The 15,873-nt window shown below is 54.8% G+C and overlaps 7 protein-coding genes across 7 annotated transcripts; 5 read left to right on the forward strand and 2 right to left on the reverse strand.

Moving 5' to 3' along the window:
• Positions 1-1,337: 1,337 nt before the first annotated feature.
• Positions 1,338-2,316, forward strand: B0T15DRAFT_526531 (uncharacterized protein). Its single transcript, XM_062868912.1, has one exon. It carries the CDS (start codon positions 1,626-1,628, stop codon positions 2,091-2,093), a length of 468 nt encoding a protein of 155 aa, XP_062724985.1. The 5' UTR covers positions 1,338-1,625; the 3' UTR covers positions 2,094-2,316.
• A 1,287-nt stretch (positions 2,317-3,603) lies between these two features.
• On the forward strand, positions 3,604-4,887 carry B0T15DRAFT_133719 (uncharacterized protein). Its single transcript, XM_062861780.1, has 5 exons — positions 3,604-3,821; positions 3,881-4,022; positions 4,143-4,406; positions 4,468-4,523; positions 4,648-4,887. Exons 2-5 carry the CDS (start codon positions 3,895-3,897, stop codon positions 4,701-4,703), a joined length of 504 nt encoding a protein of 167 aa, XP_062724986.1. The 5' UTR covers positions 3,604-3,821; positions 3,881-3,894; the 3' UTR covers positions 4,704-4,887.
• A 448-nt stretch (positions 4,888-5,335) lies between these two features.
• B0T15DRAFT_133706 (uncharacterized protein) lies at positions 5,336-6,206 on the reverse strand. Its single transcript, XM_062861778.1, has one exon. It carries the CDS (start codon positions 5,974-5,976, stop codon positions 5,374-5,376), a length of 603 nt encoding a protein of 200 aa, XP_062724987.1. The 5' UTR covers positions 5,977-6,206; the 3' UTR covers positions 5,336-5,373.
• B0T15DRAFT_133737 (uncharacterized protein) lies at positions 6,152-7,733 on the forward strand. Its single transcript, XM_062861781.1, has one exon. It carries the CDS (start codon positions 6,341-6,343, stop codon positions 7,460-7,462), a length of 1,122 nt encoding a protein of 373 aa, XP_062724988.1. The 5' UTR covers positions 6,152-6,340; the 3' UTR covers positions 7,463-7,733.
• Positions 7,642-9,112, forward strand: B0T15DRAFT_133715 (uncharacterized protein). The gene is made up of 2 exons (XM_062861779.1): positions 7,642-8,048; positions 8,108-9,112. The coding sequence occupies exons 1-2, from the start codon at positions 7,821-7,823 to the stop codon at positions 8,849-8,851; spliced, it is 972 nt and encodes a 323-aa protein (XP_062724989.1). The 5' UTR covers positions 7,642-7,820; the 3' UTR covers positions 8,852-9,112.
• Positions 9,113-9,717: 605 nt separating this feature from the next.
• On the reverse strand, positions 9,718-11,641 carry B0T15DRAFT_491740 (transcription factor Opi1-domain-containing protein; the record flags this gene model as incomplete). Its single annotated transcript, XM_062866806.1, has 2 exons — positions 9,718-10,967; positions 11,050-11,641. 2 exons carry the CDS (start codon positions 11,639-11,641, stop codon positions 9,718-9,720), a joined length of 1,842 nt encoding a protein of 613 aa, XP_062724990.1.
• Positions 11,642-13,955: 2,314 nt separating this feature from the next.
• Positions 13,956-15,846, forward strand: B0T15DRAFT_133824 (AP-1 adaptor complex mu subunit APM1-like protein). The gene is made up of 3 exons (XM_062861782.1): positions 13,956-14,225; positions 14,291-15,385; positions 15,438-15,846. Exons 1-3 carry the CDS (start codon positions 14,058-14,060, stop codon positions 15,516-15,518), a joined length of 1,344 nt encoding a protein of 447 aa, XP_062724991.1. The 5' UTR covers positions 13,956-14,057; the 3' UTR covers positions 15,519-15,846.
• Positions 15,847-15,873: the final 27 nt, after the last annotated feature.

The following is a 15,873-nucleotide window of genomic DNA, read 5'->3' on the forward strand; positions in this document are numbered from 1 at the left end:
TCTAACCTTATAGCCGGGCACTATATAATCTTAGGTCTTCTAGATATCATACAACTCTCGAGAAGCTAAGTAGCAGTCAACGCTTATTAAAACTTATATTACCAACCATTAAAATAGCTCCCTGTAACGACTAGATGCAATTGAACAGGGTCAAGCCGGCTGTTATTGTCATTCTATTTCGTGAATCTAAGGTTGAAGAAAGGAAAGAGAAGTTCTCAGTCGGTGGCTCAGAACATTACACGAAGATATTCCTGATTTGTGGGTCATGTGACCGGTGCTCCACAACAGCCGTCAATTAGGGAGGTCGTGGGTTCGACCCCCGCCTGGGGCGACACCCATACCGACCGTGACACTCCCTGACTTTAATGTTGGCTGCTATGGACCAGCTTACCAAGAGTATAATAGCTATAATATACCAGGTGGCCCTTCTTCAGACAGAGGTGTCTTCGCTCTATAAGGCTAATAAGGCGCTAAGTAAGCACCAGAGAGCCAAAAAAACACATATGCGGCTTGGAGGATCACTTACTATATAGGAGACACAGGAGGTGGTAGGCTAGGGAGCTGTAAGTGGAGAGGCAATGCAAGAAACACAGCTGGATGATAGTAGTTCTGGGGGGGGTCGTATGAAGGTTCGATGCTATAGTGTGTGCGGCAAGCCTGGCTATAATGCCCGCACTTGCCAGGAGGGTGCAAAAGGGTCTGATTCATCTGTTTCTGATGTAATTATAGTTGGTTCTTAGTATTGTTGCATTGCAATTGAGAGTAGTTGTTATAGAGTAGTGGAGAGTGTCCCGCTCGCTGATATGTCTCGCTCGCTGATAACGTACGTTAGAGCTTTTTACATATAAAGTCTATATTATTATACTATATTCTTTAATTGGTTTATATAGGTAGTAGAGCTCCTCTAATCTATTACGAAGTACTTGACCCACTATAAGTTAGTCTTAGGGGACTTTTATTGGTTCTTATCTAAAAAGTAATAAATAACCCCTCTCTAGAGGGTAATAACTTGGATAAACTTTGATACTTATAGCAATTCTGTAATTCTCGCGTTTTTGTACGGTACCTAATATTCAGTAAGCGTTGGGTGAAGCTTACAAATCCATCCGCACTAGCTACCCGAGCTCTCAGCAACCTATATTAGCCATATATGCTTACCTGAATCACGTCAGTCCCTACTAGTACCACATTTCTACCTAGACTACTTAGGGGTCCGAGCGTTTTTTAACCGATAGTTGGCCCCCTCAAATGGGAGAGCAGTTAAAACGCTCGGACCCCCAAGTAACGTACTCAGGCTGGGCCCCACAAATCGAGTGATTGTGCTTTGGCTTCCACCGACCGACCAGCTTATTAATGAACATGTGTGCACCTGTTGTTGGTATTATGGCTCAACCTTTACATCACATCAAACCACATCTACAACCTCTCCCAACCGGTACAGGAGCGTTTTCTACCTACCACCACAAAGTTCGCTCCCTTCGATCAAAGGCTTTAATTACCGATTACCCAACTTCGCCTACATATCTCATTTACCTACCTATTTCTAGGAAGCATCCGTGCACCTCAACACTTGGAAATGGACGGACTATATCGGGATATCTTTGACCTTGAACCCGACGCCTGGGATGACGACCTCTACGCCAAAGCCGAAGAGTTTCTCCAGAAATGCTCTTGCAACCGCTGCTCTTCGCGTTGCGCTCTGTGCAGGTTCATTCAGTCTATGGTACCACCTTCCCACCGGCGTCAACGTGATATGCCTAGACAGCGGAAATCGTCTCGAAATCGTCTCGTCCACTCCGAACAGCGAGTCACCTAACCGGAAGGAAGCAGCAGCATCGCTGGGGCCCGACGAGCCCAACGATACGAGAACCAGACCTGGCGATACATCCGATGGGCGCTGCTATCTGCCCCCAGTGAGGCGGCCACTCAGATATTGTTCATGCTGCCACCCCCAATGCTGTGTACATGCTCAGGACCAGCATCGAAGGTATGGGCCTGACAGATCACTCGACAGGATATACATATGGCATGGCGAAGATCAACTGTTTGCATTCATATGCTTTAGTCGCTCGCCCGCTTTGCAACTTTTATGAGGTCGGAAGTTCGTATCACGTCGCCGGAAGACTTTACAGGGTTTGAGAGCGGGTCAGGTTATATATGGGCAGACGTACGGGAGAGGGACTGCTCACGGACTTGGTGTCTGGGCTAACTGCAACTATCCTCGCATCTGGCTCTCGATCTGGTATTGGATTCGACGGCAGGCAGAATTGTTGATCAGCGAGGTAACCTAGGAGATGGCTTTATCTAATTGATTTTACCCTCACCTGTTGTGTTGATACTCGGGCGGTGACTCAGGAGTGTTAAAATACAGCACATCGTCACGCCGCTACTCGCTGGGCTTTCCAAAACGGCCGAGTCCAGCTCGCCGCCTTGGACTACGCCATGCGGCGGTATTGACACATAATGTTATCCAACGCTCCTTTCGGCGCCAATATACCGGCAATGCCCCTTCCCTCCTTGGCTGCTACCTCTGGCATGGAAGCATGACTATCTGTTGATGGCTTAGTAAGTTGTTTAGCTGGAGTGCTGAGCCCTTAAAACATACCAAGCTCGAAGACTTCCCCTCGCGACAGGAGCGATTGACGGACCCCATCATGGCAATTCCGTTTGTTGTCAAAATAAGCCGCTCATCTTCAAATGAGCAATTTCGTAGCTGTTTATTGGGAGTAAGTAGGTCCTCAAACTAGCAGTTTAATTAAGGATTGCCGAACAGTTTGGTACAGGCTTATTAGTAGAGGCACCTCGTTCAAACAAATGAATGTTTCCCCGCTCACCAAGCTCCCGCGCGAAGGGGTCCCGCCCGGACACGCTATGCTGTGCACCACAAAGGCTGAGCACCGCAAGTACCGGCCCCAGCCTAGGCATGAGTGGGGCTGCTAGATGTTATGCACCCCGGGAGGGGCCATTCCCGAGGAAAGGGAGCTCTGCGTCCGCAGAAGAGAGTGTTCGCTCCCTGTGGAAGACTGTGAGGAGGAGCGGCAGTCTAGGACCTTCCTTGGAGGACGCCAGCGGCAGCCCGGAATTCCCGGGTAGGTGGGTGGCCCATGGCCGAGTTGCCGTATTTTGTCGGGTTTCAAGGGCATTTCGGTCAGTGGTAGAGGTGCTGTTCATGTTCCGACTGGGAACCTGGAAGGGAGGCAAGCTGAGTCTAAACCGGCATAATACTGGGATTGGCAGACATCGAGATCGCCAGACCTTCATATTGAATACGGCCCAATGTTCTTGCCTGCCTCTTGTTCGCTCCACGGAGCGTCCGCCAACCACAGGCACATATCTCCCTCGGCCTCAGGACATTGATGGGAGATTTTGACGAGTCTACGAGCAGGTTCGTCGGTCAATCAACCCACCGCAGCTGAGCTCGCTCGGGGTGACGTTCCTTCCCGCTAGAGGCTGTTGCTTTGCCATTTCTCGGCTGAAAATGGCAAGAGCTACAGATACTGGCTGTGCTATCCTAGTCCTAAGGCCCACCGTGTCACCATTCGCTTCGCTTCTAGGCGACGCACAACTGCTTACAGGTAGGCATCCCGCACCTGCCCATCGTAGAAGGGATCGGAAGGAGCATAGCGGCAATAACGAACTGGCCCGGTGCGCACCTATCATCGAACGCTAGCGAGGGGGTATGACGACTAGGTCTTCTTTCTCGATCTGGCGAGCGCCTTTCTGCTGGACAGATCCTATGGTACGATGCACGCTGTTTTGCCTGCGGGGGAAGGCGTTGATATGTCCCTTGCTCGCGTCTGCGGGATGTCTAAGCATTTAAAGTCTGGCCCTCCCCCACTTCCTTGGGGTTCCGTCACCTAACTTCAGCGTTTGTGAGCAGCAATCGGTATTGATATGTCTACATCTTTTCTGACATCTTTATTTAGCGTTGGGTTGTCGCTCGCGCGGGCTGGGCTCAGCGCGTTGGTTGACGGCGCGCTCAACACGGTGTCGGAATGGTGGAGGAGTGGGCTGCGGACAGAGTAAGTGCACACTTCTCTCATATTATTAACCGCGGACCCTGGGACTCGCGTATTTTCACCCGGCCCATCTCATGGCCCTGCCCCCTCCAGCTTTTACTAACCAAAGAGGTTCGTCCACAGCCTAATTGCCATAGTCAGTCGGGCAGCTCACCTGCTCATCACCGCCGTTTCGCCCGTTGTTGGGCTGCATGTTGCCAACGCACCTTCGTCAATTCGGCGACGCAACGGAGGGACCCTGAGCCCGGCGAGATTATTTGACAACCCCCCCCATCCCCCGCTACCGGCACGTGCGGTCCAGTCAGGGGGCTCATCTTCCGCTCTATCGCCTTCGCTTTCGGTAGCCGGCACCAGCCCAGGGTTGGTTGACGTGACGCCCGTCACGAGGTAATGATTAGCCACGGAGCCACGTGAGACAACATGCTGACGGACGGGGACTCTCTACTAGATGTCAGAACACCATCCCATCCCTTGTCGTGGCCTTGAGGATGCCAAGTCACACAAGTATGTGTCTACCTACATCCCGTGGACCTGAAGACATGTACTATATCCAGCCTGCCGTCGCCTACCATCGCCGCGGATCGAAAAGGCGATGAACACCAAGAGGAGCGCTAACACTTGAGTAAAGTAGGCACGGAGTACCCGTCACAGAGCGGCACCAGTCAACACATGTTGAACTACTAAAGCTCTTTGTGGTCTTTTATGTTCAGTATGGCTTTCAAGCCCTCAGGCATATAAGCCAGTTCCCTGGCTTAGCTGGGCGCATCACCTTCTTCACTTTCTTCACCTAGTGTTACCCTCTTTTCTCTACCTCTGACTTCGGCACACTACAACAACACGCCAGTCATCACTGTCATTTGCTCGGGCTCATCTTCCGCTCTACGTGGCGCCCCTCGGATCACATTGGGCCCATCTTCTCACCGGTGTTCAACCTTTCTTTGCAGAGGCCTGCACCAGCCCAGTGCGTGGTTGAAACAGTACCCATCCACGAGAAGCGATAACCACTGAGCAACTCGCTGCGCTTGCTTACACACACACGGGTGGCCGTCGTGATGTCGAAACGCTCTTTGGCGCTCCGGTACTACGGCAGCATGTGAGTCTACCCATACTCTACTTCAAATCTGTCGATTCGAGGTGCTAATTGGCTGCTTGTCTGGTAGTGTCTTGCTCCATCTAGCGTCATTGTTCGTCGCTCATCTTCCACTACATGGGCTCTTGGATCGATACAGGCCTAGCGTTGTTGGATCCATTCTCTGGCGACCAACTTCTTCGGCTTAGGCCGATGACGCGACTCCTATTGTGGCCTGGACCTTGGGTGTCCGAGGCTGAAGGCTTACGACGAAGGCCAGAACCTTTAACACACCGCCGGACATTGCCAACCCAACCGAGGCGACCTCGTCCCAGAATCTGGAAGAAGCTGCGTCCCAGACTCTCCTGGGGCATGCTCACACTCGCCGTCATTGTTTGTTTGTTCATCATTAGCGTCCGGGGCCCCATGCCGCCTGGACATGTAGGGACGTGCCGAGCAATCTACACCAGCAAAACGTGCCCTTAAGGGGCCCTGGAGATGCCTCCAGTCATGATACATGTCCTTCGTCCTTCCCTGGTGCCCCAGGCACGCCGTATAGCCGAGACAACTCACGCGCAGAGCGTACTTTCGAGGGCGTGCCAGGGTTTGGCACGCTGCCACCCCCGACTCCCTTCTCGAGGGCCCGCAGTGAATGCTTCCATGGCGGGTAGTATCCCCATCGGCTGAAGGCATAAAAAGAAGAGAGAAAAGAAAGGAAAGGAAAGGAAAAGGAAAAGGAAAAGGTACGTCCGAGACATCGAACAGCAAACAAAAATAGACCCCCCTTTCGCCTGTACTCCATTTGCCCCCTGTCTTTGTTGCGTTCTGCGCGTGATTTTGCCCTGTTTTTGTGTTTTTCGTGCTTTTCTCCACCGTCTTCCATCCCATCTTCCAGGTTGTTGGCAAACTGACTGATTGTCATAGAGCACGCTTACATGCCTACTCTTGATTCTTCTGCTACGCTTCAATAAGCTTTATGCCGTCATCTCCTCCCTCGTTTGCTTTGTACGGGTCATTGAGCGCTCACATGCTAGAGGCTTGCCATGTGCTGACACCTGGCGGGTGCGGCACTCGGAGTTGTTTCTTGCTGCCCCGCAATTCTCCCGTTCCACGAAGCGCTGCACGGAAAGCGGAGGATTTAATTGACACACAGAAGGGCCGGGAAACGTACAGAGTACCGATTACCTGAACGACAGACACGTTCAGTATACAAACCGACGGCAGGGCCGCTTGAATCGTCGTCATCAGAACCATGGACCTCCCCGCCCGCCGCCCACGGCCGGCTGTACACGCATTTTCGTTTCGCTACCTGCTCGTCGTCCCGGTTCTGTTAAGCATCTTGACCGGCTATGTCCTCTTCATCCACAGCGATACCAACATCTACATGCTGTACTCGCAGTGTCATGCCCGCTCTCGCATCCCATGGCTCTCTGACATTCCACTCCTGGGAAGCCCGGCCTGCTTCCTGGTCAGCTTCTTCCAGGAAGCCATCGCATCCGCCCGCGCCTTCGGGCTCATGGCTGTCATCCTCTCCTTCTTCGCCAGTCTGCTCACGGTGAGCACCATCGAGGCGGCCCGCATCTGCAACTCGCCCAGCATGTTGATTGCCTACCCGACGGGCGCCTGGCTCGTGTTCAACCTGATCGGAGGCGCCATCGTGTGGGAGCTGGTCATCATCCCGGCCTTCGTCCATCGCAGCCGTGAGATCATTGCCGCGCGGAAACAGGGCGGCCCCCAGCAGCTGTCTGGACTGGCCGATCCTACTTTTGGCGAGACGATGCGGCACCTGGCTAGGGTGGCCGAGACGTTGGCGATCCCCGTGGCAGTGGCCATTGGCTACGTCGTGCCGTCGCTGCTGATGCTGGTGCTGGATGCCCCCATGGCAGTGCTGGCCTGGCTGTTCTTTCCGGTCTGGGTCTCGCTTGTGCGACAAACTGTCCGCAGGGTTGTCCTTTGGTTACGGGAAGAGTGGAACGTCAGCTTGCATCTCGAATCGAACAGGCCCGCGCTGCTGGCCGTGTACTTCCTACCCATCGCGTGCTCGGTTTTAGCGCATGCGCACTTTATCTGGACCATGACACAGCCAGATGATCGCAAGGAGATGACACGCGCCACGCTCAAGTTTATCACCATCGATGCCTTTTTCGTCGGGCTGACTGTTCTGTACTGGGTCTTCATAGAGGCTGGCTGGAAGGTGGCCCTGGTGATGGTGGGAGGTTCTGTTCTGTTGGGCCCTGGCGCCGGCGTCTGTATCGGTTGGATCTACAGGGAGCAGATGGTTGACCTGGACAGGAGCGTGACGGTTGTGGTTGTTGGAGCTCAGAGGGACAACGGTGGCGCATCTCCTTCGGAGCAGACCCCGCTGCTGCGGTGACTGGAGCTACCTATCAGCTCTCGATTGCATTATGGAGTGGGTAGGACAGGGTGGATGATGATGAGTCAACCATTCGATTCTGTGGTATGTACAGTATAATGTCTAGGTGCTGTAATATGAAGCGAGACACGATCAGATCCTATGTAGTACTCCACAACGCCCCAACAACTGAGATACACATTGCCTTCTGCACCCCTATTGTTTTTATGTTAACTTTACGTTGCCGTCAGACGCTCAAGAAGACTGAGCCCTAACCCTGATTAGATGTTCAAATGTGGGAGACTCGGCGATTGGCGAGACCTAACCACCTGCACCAACATCACATGAGCGGCAGCCATGGCCAGCGACTGCCGTGACCATGGGTCGAAGAAACGTCTTGTTGTGTTTCGACGCATTTGGAACCCTTTTCAAGCCTAGACAACCTATCGCAGAACAGTACGCAGCTGTTGCCCGAGAATGTGGGCTCGGCGGCTTCAGCACTGAGCAGCTGCAAGCGGCATTCAAGACCGCCTTCTCGGGAGAATTGAAGGCGCATCCCAACTATGGTAGGGCGAGTGGCATGGGCGCCGAGAAATGGTGGACGAATGTCAGAAGCCACATCTACCCAGCTAATCCCGTCACTCATTGCCACTGACATGTTGCCAGGTGATCCACAAAACCTTCCAGCCGCTCATCGGCCCGAGCAGGACGCTGCCCGCGGCCCTGGCTCCCAGACTCCTGCACCGTTTCTCATCCCGGGAAGGCTACAGCCTTGCCCCCGGGGTGGACTCCCTGCTCCGCTCACTCAAGCACCAACAACACCAACAGCAGCAGCGCTCATCCGTCACAGTCGGTGTCATCACCAACTCGGACGACCGAGTCCCCAACATCTTGTCATCTCTCGGTCTCCGCATCAGCCCCCTGCGCTTCGGGGCCAGTATCTACTCTGCCGACACTACCAGTAACAGCCACGGAGAATACGACATTGACCTGCACTGCTTGTCCTACGACGTCGGCTACGCCAAGCCCGACAGGCGCATCTTTGATGCCGCTCAGGACATGGCGAGCCAGATACTATCAGGAGCAGTAGCACCGGAGCAGGGAGTGAAGTCTGGTGGGGGGAGGAGCAGTAGCGGAGCGGCTAGGGAGGATACAGCCTGGTTAAAGCTGCACGTCGGCGATGAGTTTGAGAAAGATATCGTGGGTGCACGAGACGCCGGATGGAACTCGGTTTTTGTTGGGACGGATGCTGACATGGCTGCTCGAGACAACATGAACGTGCTGGATCTGGCCCGTTTGGCTAGGAGTGGGCTGGATGAGGTCTTCCCAGAGAATGGTACCTCGCCTGTGACCATCAGGGCGGATAGTACACAGTCTTTTCTCCAATGGCTCATAGAGCGGCCAAGCTGAGGTTGGCATCAGCATTCAGGGGACGGTAGGACAGGGGGTGCTGAACGGTGCTCAACCAAATGCAGCATAGGAGGCAGACTGAATGTACACATAACGAGCCCACGAGGCCGCCATTAGCAACTAGCCTCACAAAAATGGCATGGTGCTTGCTTCGATGAGCACCTGAATCACCCAACGGCCATCGCGAGTTTTGCCTAGCGGGTACCGTTCAGCAACACATAATAGAGCGGGACGGAAGTGTATGAGACAGGGCAGCTTGGGGCGGACAATGGGAACGGTCGCAGAGAGATCCGTGTGACCATATCCGGAGACCGAGACCACTGTTGTCCCGAGCTCCCGCTACTGCTCCACACTCCAAGACTTCTGTCCGCCTCTTCCACATGCTCAACAGTGATGCAGTCAAACAATGGGGTGGGCTATTGACTTAGGATGCGTCTGACTCGAATTGTATAGGTACTATAGCTAGGAACTCCAACCAAGGCGGCAACTGGCATAAGGCTTGAGACATGAATCCAGGTATCCGTGTTTAAAGCAAGGGAAAGAAAAGGTAAGCAAGGAAACAAAAAGAGCGTGTGACCAACTTTCAGCTTAACGACATGCCTGGCGGGAATGATGGCCAAGAAAAGAAAACAGTCTTCGGAGAGGAAGGAACGAGCTTTCGAATGCCGGCCCACGATATGGCCCTCTGTGGGATTTTGTTCCCCCATCTTCCCTCCCTTTGGCTTTTGCGTCCCACACGTCGTGAACGAACATGAACCCCTGCGCTCCGCGCCATACTTGATACCACTGCCTGTTACCTCTCATTACTCCGTCCTTGAATCCAACCGCCGTAACGCCACACTTCTGGTTTCCTCTAACCAACCCATCTAACCCGACATGCTTGTATCCCGGCCAACTGCCGCAGCCGCCGTCGACTCCGAACCGCCAATGGAAGGAGAGCCTGATTGCTCTTTCGTTTTGTACAGTGTCTCGCACCACTCTTCCGCACTCACAAGGGTCCTGTTGAGAACATCGCCGACTTGCGTCATTAGTTGCAGTGCCTCCCGTGCGAAGAGCAGCGCCAAGTGCGCGCTATCCCTCGCCCAACCCTCCGGGCTGGTATTCTCGCGCCGTCCCTCCGCCTCTCGTAAGTAGTGGAACTGATAGAGTCCGGGCAGGCTCATCAGCTGTCGGTGCACAAGGTTCCTGGCGTTCTCGGGAAGAGCGCTGCCGGCGTACTTCGAAACCGTCTGCACGGCGCGGTGGATAACCTGGAAGATATCGTCCCTGAGTTCGCTCATGCGTTGGATAAGTCTGTTGCGTTCTTCCGCAGTCCGCGGGGCCGCATGGGCAGTCCCCTCCATCATGGCGTGATCTTCACCGTCCTTCGGGGCTGCAGCGTCATACTCGTCGATGATACTCTTGAGATTCACAAGAACCTCGCCAACGTAACCGTTTGTGTCCTTCAGGACCCTGAGACAGTATTTGAGACTCCTCAAACTCTCCTGCTTCATCGCGACACCGAGACCGGACGTGGTCACGACGAACCGTTGGCCCCACGGCTGCCCTGAAGCATCAGAACCAGACATCCGTGCTATCCTGTCCTCGGCTACTTCGGTATACGCCGGAGATCTCTGGTCGTCGTATGGAGGCAGTGTGTCGATAGTGCTTATGGACATGCGCCGATCGTCCGTATCAGCATACAGGTCCGGGGACAGTGGATCTGAACACCGCTTCCCTTTGTCGTCCCGCCCAGACTTGAGTCGTTTGCTGCTTCCCCGCTCGCCCGTCTCAATGTCCGTAGATGAATGCTGTTTCCTGCTGCGTCTCCCGAATATCCACCGAACACCCCCTTCAACGCCTGTCTTCCGGCTCACGTTGCCCACCGCTTTGCCAACCGGCTTGAGGTAGTTCTCGACGTATTCAGCGCCCGTCTTAATATGTGGTGAGTAGTTCTTCCCGGTGTTATACACCGAAGCAGCACCTTCTATTGTGCTGGCTAGCAATGGGTGCGACGTTGTGATCAGCGACAAGAGGGGCTCCGGCTCCAACTGCTTGCCATGGGTTGTCTGCAAGGAGGGGCTGGCTGTCTTGTGCTCCCTCGACGTCTTGCGATCACGCGGGGAGGAACCATAATCTGTAGTCACAAGAGTAGGGGTAAGCATTCGGTGCCCCATGGAGAACGACAACCGCAAACCATCCTTCCATCTACGACGTACCTGATCTCATCTGTCCCAGCGCCTCAGCAGCTATTCTCACGTCGGGGTCATCAAGGCTCACGCTGGCCCCTCTCCGGCCGACGCTCTGTTCCGAGCTCATGCTCGGGGACGATTCGACGGGATCTAGGTAGCTAGGCGTGTAGTATGTCGTGAAAGGGTTGAGGCTTGGCCAATGGTTGGTCGCTCTGCTAAGGGGTGCGGCATGCGACGGCTCTGGTGGCTGCGGTTGCGGTGCATGAGTTTGCGTGCCAGTAACCGATGACAGCGGCGGTAAGGTCTGACATGAAGTCCCATCGGACTTTTCGTGCGGCGGCTGGATGGGCGCTAGTTCGGTGGCCGGGTCGCTGGGGAAGGAGAGCGCAAAGGGGGGCAGCTGCACCGGGCGCTCCGCAGTTATGTGCGCCGGCAAGTCGCCTGACTCTTTATGCTCGTGTCCGCTGTGATCAGGAGATGCCTGCATCGTCGACGTTCCAGTGGCTAACGCAGCCGAGCTTGTCGGTTGCTGTGTTGTGCTGGCAGACTGTCCCAAGAAGTCATCGTTGGGTCGGTCTTTTGGCCCGTGTGGAGCCGTCTGCATGTGATTGTGCTCCATCTCTTAAAGTCTTTACCGGCAACAGAGTTAAAACCCAACGTCGCCGTTGATCAGAGAAACGCCGACATTGGCTGGTAAGGGCGGACAGGCCCTGTCTCATCCGGCGCTCGCTCGCTCGCTCAATTCTTTGGTTAATTGCACTACCTTCGAGTCGTTTGGTCCTTCGCTCGGTTTGCTCGTCGTCTCAATGTCAGTGGCGTCAGGAGGAGCCCACTTTTGTCACCCAGACTAGTGAGCAGCGTAGGTACGGATTACTGCTAGCGCATTTACCGCAACGCCCTGCTTTCGCAATCAATGCTCGATAAAAACGGATGCCGTCGCTGTACGAGGGTGATGTCAGTGCGTTGGAGCAACGAATGGGCGGAGTGGGAATGGCAAAACACGGGCATAGGATACCAATTGCAGCTTCGGGCGCTCGCTGATGATATTATAGGGCTATGATGTAGGCATAGAAGCGCACCCTGGTCTACGTTCAAAGGAAGGCGAGATCAAATGAGCGATCCCGCGACAGCGACGGAGAGGGATAGGTTCAGTAGGATGGGATTTGCGTGGACTGGATGAACCGGTTGCGAGCAGTCGGGCGTGTGTCCGAAGGTTTGGGCTCCGGGCAAGCTGCAGTCATCAATTATGGGTGAAGATCAGTCAGAGCGCCCCGCTGTCTGGGGCTTCCCACATGCGTCAACCCAGCACGGCTGGTGAACCACTGGTCAATGTCACACTGAGGTCAGGCGCAACCGTCCCTGGAAGCCCCGCCCCGTCTTCTCCAACTGCGACCCACAGCACCCAAGGCTTTCACGGGTTATTCTCAATTTGACAAACTCGCCAAAGAGAGATCGTGTCTCGGCAGATCGGCAGATGACAGCACATTTGATAAGACCAACATGGAAGCTACCTTACAGTATATCGTGTACAGTTGCTCGGGTGCAATGATATGCAACTAGCACCGAGGCCGCCTCAGCCCGGCAGGCATTGACGCAGCATCGTCTCCACCTGGCGCCGGGGCCAACGACCACATCGTGATGCATCAGAGATGTTGTTTAGTTCACATGGTATCCGTTCCAACGCCAGATCAAACTGAGAGATGATCATAGCATTGACTACCAAATTCTTATTATAAGGCTGATAACCAGACGCAATGCTTTTGGAATACCCCGTATGGCGAGCCTTCCCGGCTTGTGCTGCTTCGGCTCGAGAGCTCCAGAGGTTCACAAGCACGTGTCAGAGCTGGGTTGTGGAGTAGCGAGCTCGTGCCTGTCAGCCTGTGAGATGCTCGGATTTTAGCCGCCCTCGCCACTCGGTTCTTAAAGCACTCACAGTCGACCCACCTTCACATGCAGTAAGATCGGCCGCAACGCGTTTGTTGGCATCTCGGACCTTTCTGTACGGATTACGGATGTATTAATTGCTGACTCTCCAAGTTTACGGTGCGGAGATAATATTCATTAAGACGTAAAGGTACCGAGTGGACCTTGACATTCTGTCCTCATCCAGCCCATGACACGGTCAAATTGTATGGCCGGCATGACAAACTGGACCAACAAAGGTTATAGAACCCGTGAAGTAGCTCAGCTTCTGTCCTCCCGATCAAAGGCACGCAGGCGGCTACCTCGGCCGGATCGGCTAGCCTCGTGCCCTCCGTGACAGTGAACCAGCGGCGTGGAAGTGTGGCCGCTTTGATTGACCATTTGGCACGCATGCACTGTCCCACGGCGTTATCCCCCGGTCCAATTGCAGCACTGAAGTGGCTTGGTATGTTTGGTGCCTCTGACGCTGCCCAAGCAACAAGGTAAATGCAGCTCCAAGAGCAACATGCTCGGGCAGCTCTTATGGCACCACGGAATTCCTCTCCGCGCCTCGGAATCGCAGACGACATCAACTACGACACGGATCGGAAACTCGACAGAATGCCGGCACCTGTCGTGCGTACGATGGACTGCACTGTCTTTTGGACGCGTTGGAGAAGGAAAAGAGAGCAAAATTGCAAAGCTCGAAAAACTTGCACCAAATCTCTGCCGAGCCAGGTCGGTGCTGCCCCACCACGGAGCTAAGTTTGGCCTTCGCCGGAAGACAGCCTTTGGCCCTTTGCGGGCCGGTTCCACTTCTAGCTTATCCTTTGTGGGTCGGACTCACCGGGCTCGACGACCACAACGGGTGGTCCGAATCGGGGGGTGGCATCTTCAAGCGCCACTTCGACGACGACGACCGCCTTAATATCTCCCAGCAAGCTGCACCCACTCGACTACTTGCGGCTACCGCCTAAACAACTCCACGACTGCATGGCATAATACTTCTGGAATATTTGACTCGATTACTCGCCGTATCGCGCCCCGTAATCCCTGGCGTCGCCCCTCGTCCGGTGAAAGATCGATCTCGAGCCTGCGAGCCTGGCCGGAATCCCGTCCGGCAGCTCCTCGCCATGGCGTCAGCCGTTTTCTTCCTCGACCTCAAGGGCAAGACCCTTCTTGCCCGCAACTACCGGGGAGATATTCCCATGTCCGCCGTCGAGAAGTTCCCCATCCTCCTTAGCGAAGCCGAAGAAGAGTCGTCAGCGGTGCCGCCGTGCTTCTCCCACGAAGGGATCAATGTAAGCTGTCACCGGCCCGCGTCTTGTACAGACCTTCGGCAGCTAAAGCTGGCGCGCCTCTACAGTACCTCTACATCAGACATAACAACCTCTACCTTTTGGCTCTCACAAAACGAAACACCAATGCCGCCGAGATCCTGCTGTTCCTGCATAAGATTGTCGAAGTCTTCACAGAGTATTTCAAGGCGCTCGAGGAGGAATCCATCCGCGACAACTTCGTCATCATCTACGAGCTCCTGGACGAGATGATGGACTTTGGCTACCCGCAGACGACCGAGTCCAAGATCTTGCAGGAATATATCACGCAGGAGTCGCACAAGCTGGAGATCCAGCGCCCTCCCATCGCCGTCACAAATGCCGTGTCATGGCGCTCCGAGGGCATCCGCTACCGCAAGAACGAGGTGTTCCTCGACGTGATCGAGTCGCTCAACCTGCTGGTGTCGGCCAACGGCAACGTGCTGCGGTCCGAGATCCTGGGTGCCATCAAAATGAAGTGTTACCTGTCGGGCATGCCCGAGCTGCGGCTGGGGCTCAACGACAAGGTCATGTTCGAGACGACGGGGCGGACGACGCGCGGCAAGGCCATCGAGATGGAGGACGTCAAGTTCCACCAGTGCGTGCGCCTATCGCGCTTCGAGAACGACCGCACCATCAGCTTCATCCCGCCCGACGGCGAGTTCGAGCTCATGTCGTACCGCCTCAACACGCAGGTCAAGCCGCTCATCTGGGTCGAGTGCGTCGTCGAGTCGCACAGCGGTTCCCGCATCGAGTACATGCTCAAAGCCAGGGCTCAGTTCAAGCGCCGTAGCACCGCAAATAACGTCGAGATCGTCGTCCCCGTCCCCGACGACGCCGACACGCCGCGCTTCCGCACCAACGTCGGGTCGGTGCACTACGCGCCGGAGCAGAGCGCCATCGTCTGGAAGATCAAGCAATTTGGGGGTGGCAAGGAGTTCCTCATGCGTGCCGAGCTCGGTCTGCCCAGTGTACGGGGTGATGACGAGCATGGTGGCGGCATGACGGGCGGCTTTGGCGGCAGCATGGGCGGTATCGGAGCGCCCGGGAAAGGGGCGAAGAGACCGATCCAGGTCAAGTTCGAGATCCCCTACTTCACCACCAGCGGGATCCAGGTGCGCTATCTGAAGATCACAGAGCCAAAGGTATGACTATGTCCTTATTTCTGGTTCTGTACATCAGCTAACCGACCTCTAGCTGCAATACCCTTCCTTGCCATGGGTGCGCTACATCACGCAATCCGGGGACATTGCAGTAAGATTACCAGATGCGGTATGAGCCATCGTTCCATTGACCGCTACGGCTCTCTCATCTATTTTACGACGGCTTGCGGTTAGGGCTGGATCCAGCCAGCCATGTTTTGGGGCGGGAGGGGAGCACGAGGTAAGGCGGCGGATTTTGGAGGTTAATAAAAGGTCTGCCGTGGCGTATGGTCGATATTGAGCGAGTTGGGCCATGATTGCACTAGAGCAGACAAGCAGCTACAAGTAAAATTGCGGGGTGATATCTCACGCCCGTTTCCAGGTCATCGGTCTTTGATAAACGAGACGCGCCATTGTTCCTGCAGCTAGCTATCGAAAAAGTCCGAGGCAACAAAACGGAGCCCGCAAATGCCAGGGCGCAGGCCACCCAT

Source organism: Chaetomium strumarium (assembly GCF_033439665.1).
Source record: "Chaetomium strumarium strain CBS 333.67 chromosome Unknown B0T15scaffold_2, whole genome shotgun sequence".
Lineage (NCBI taxonomy): Eukaryota > Fungi > Ascomycota > Sordariomycetes > Sordariales > Chaetomiaceae > Chaetomium > Chaetomium strumarium.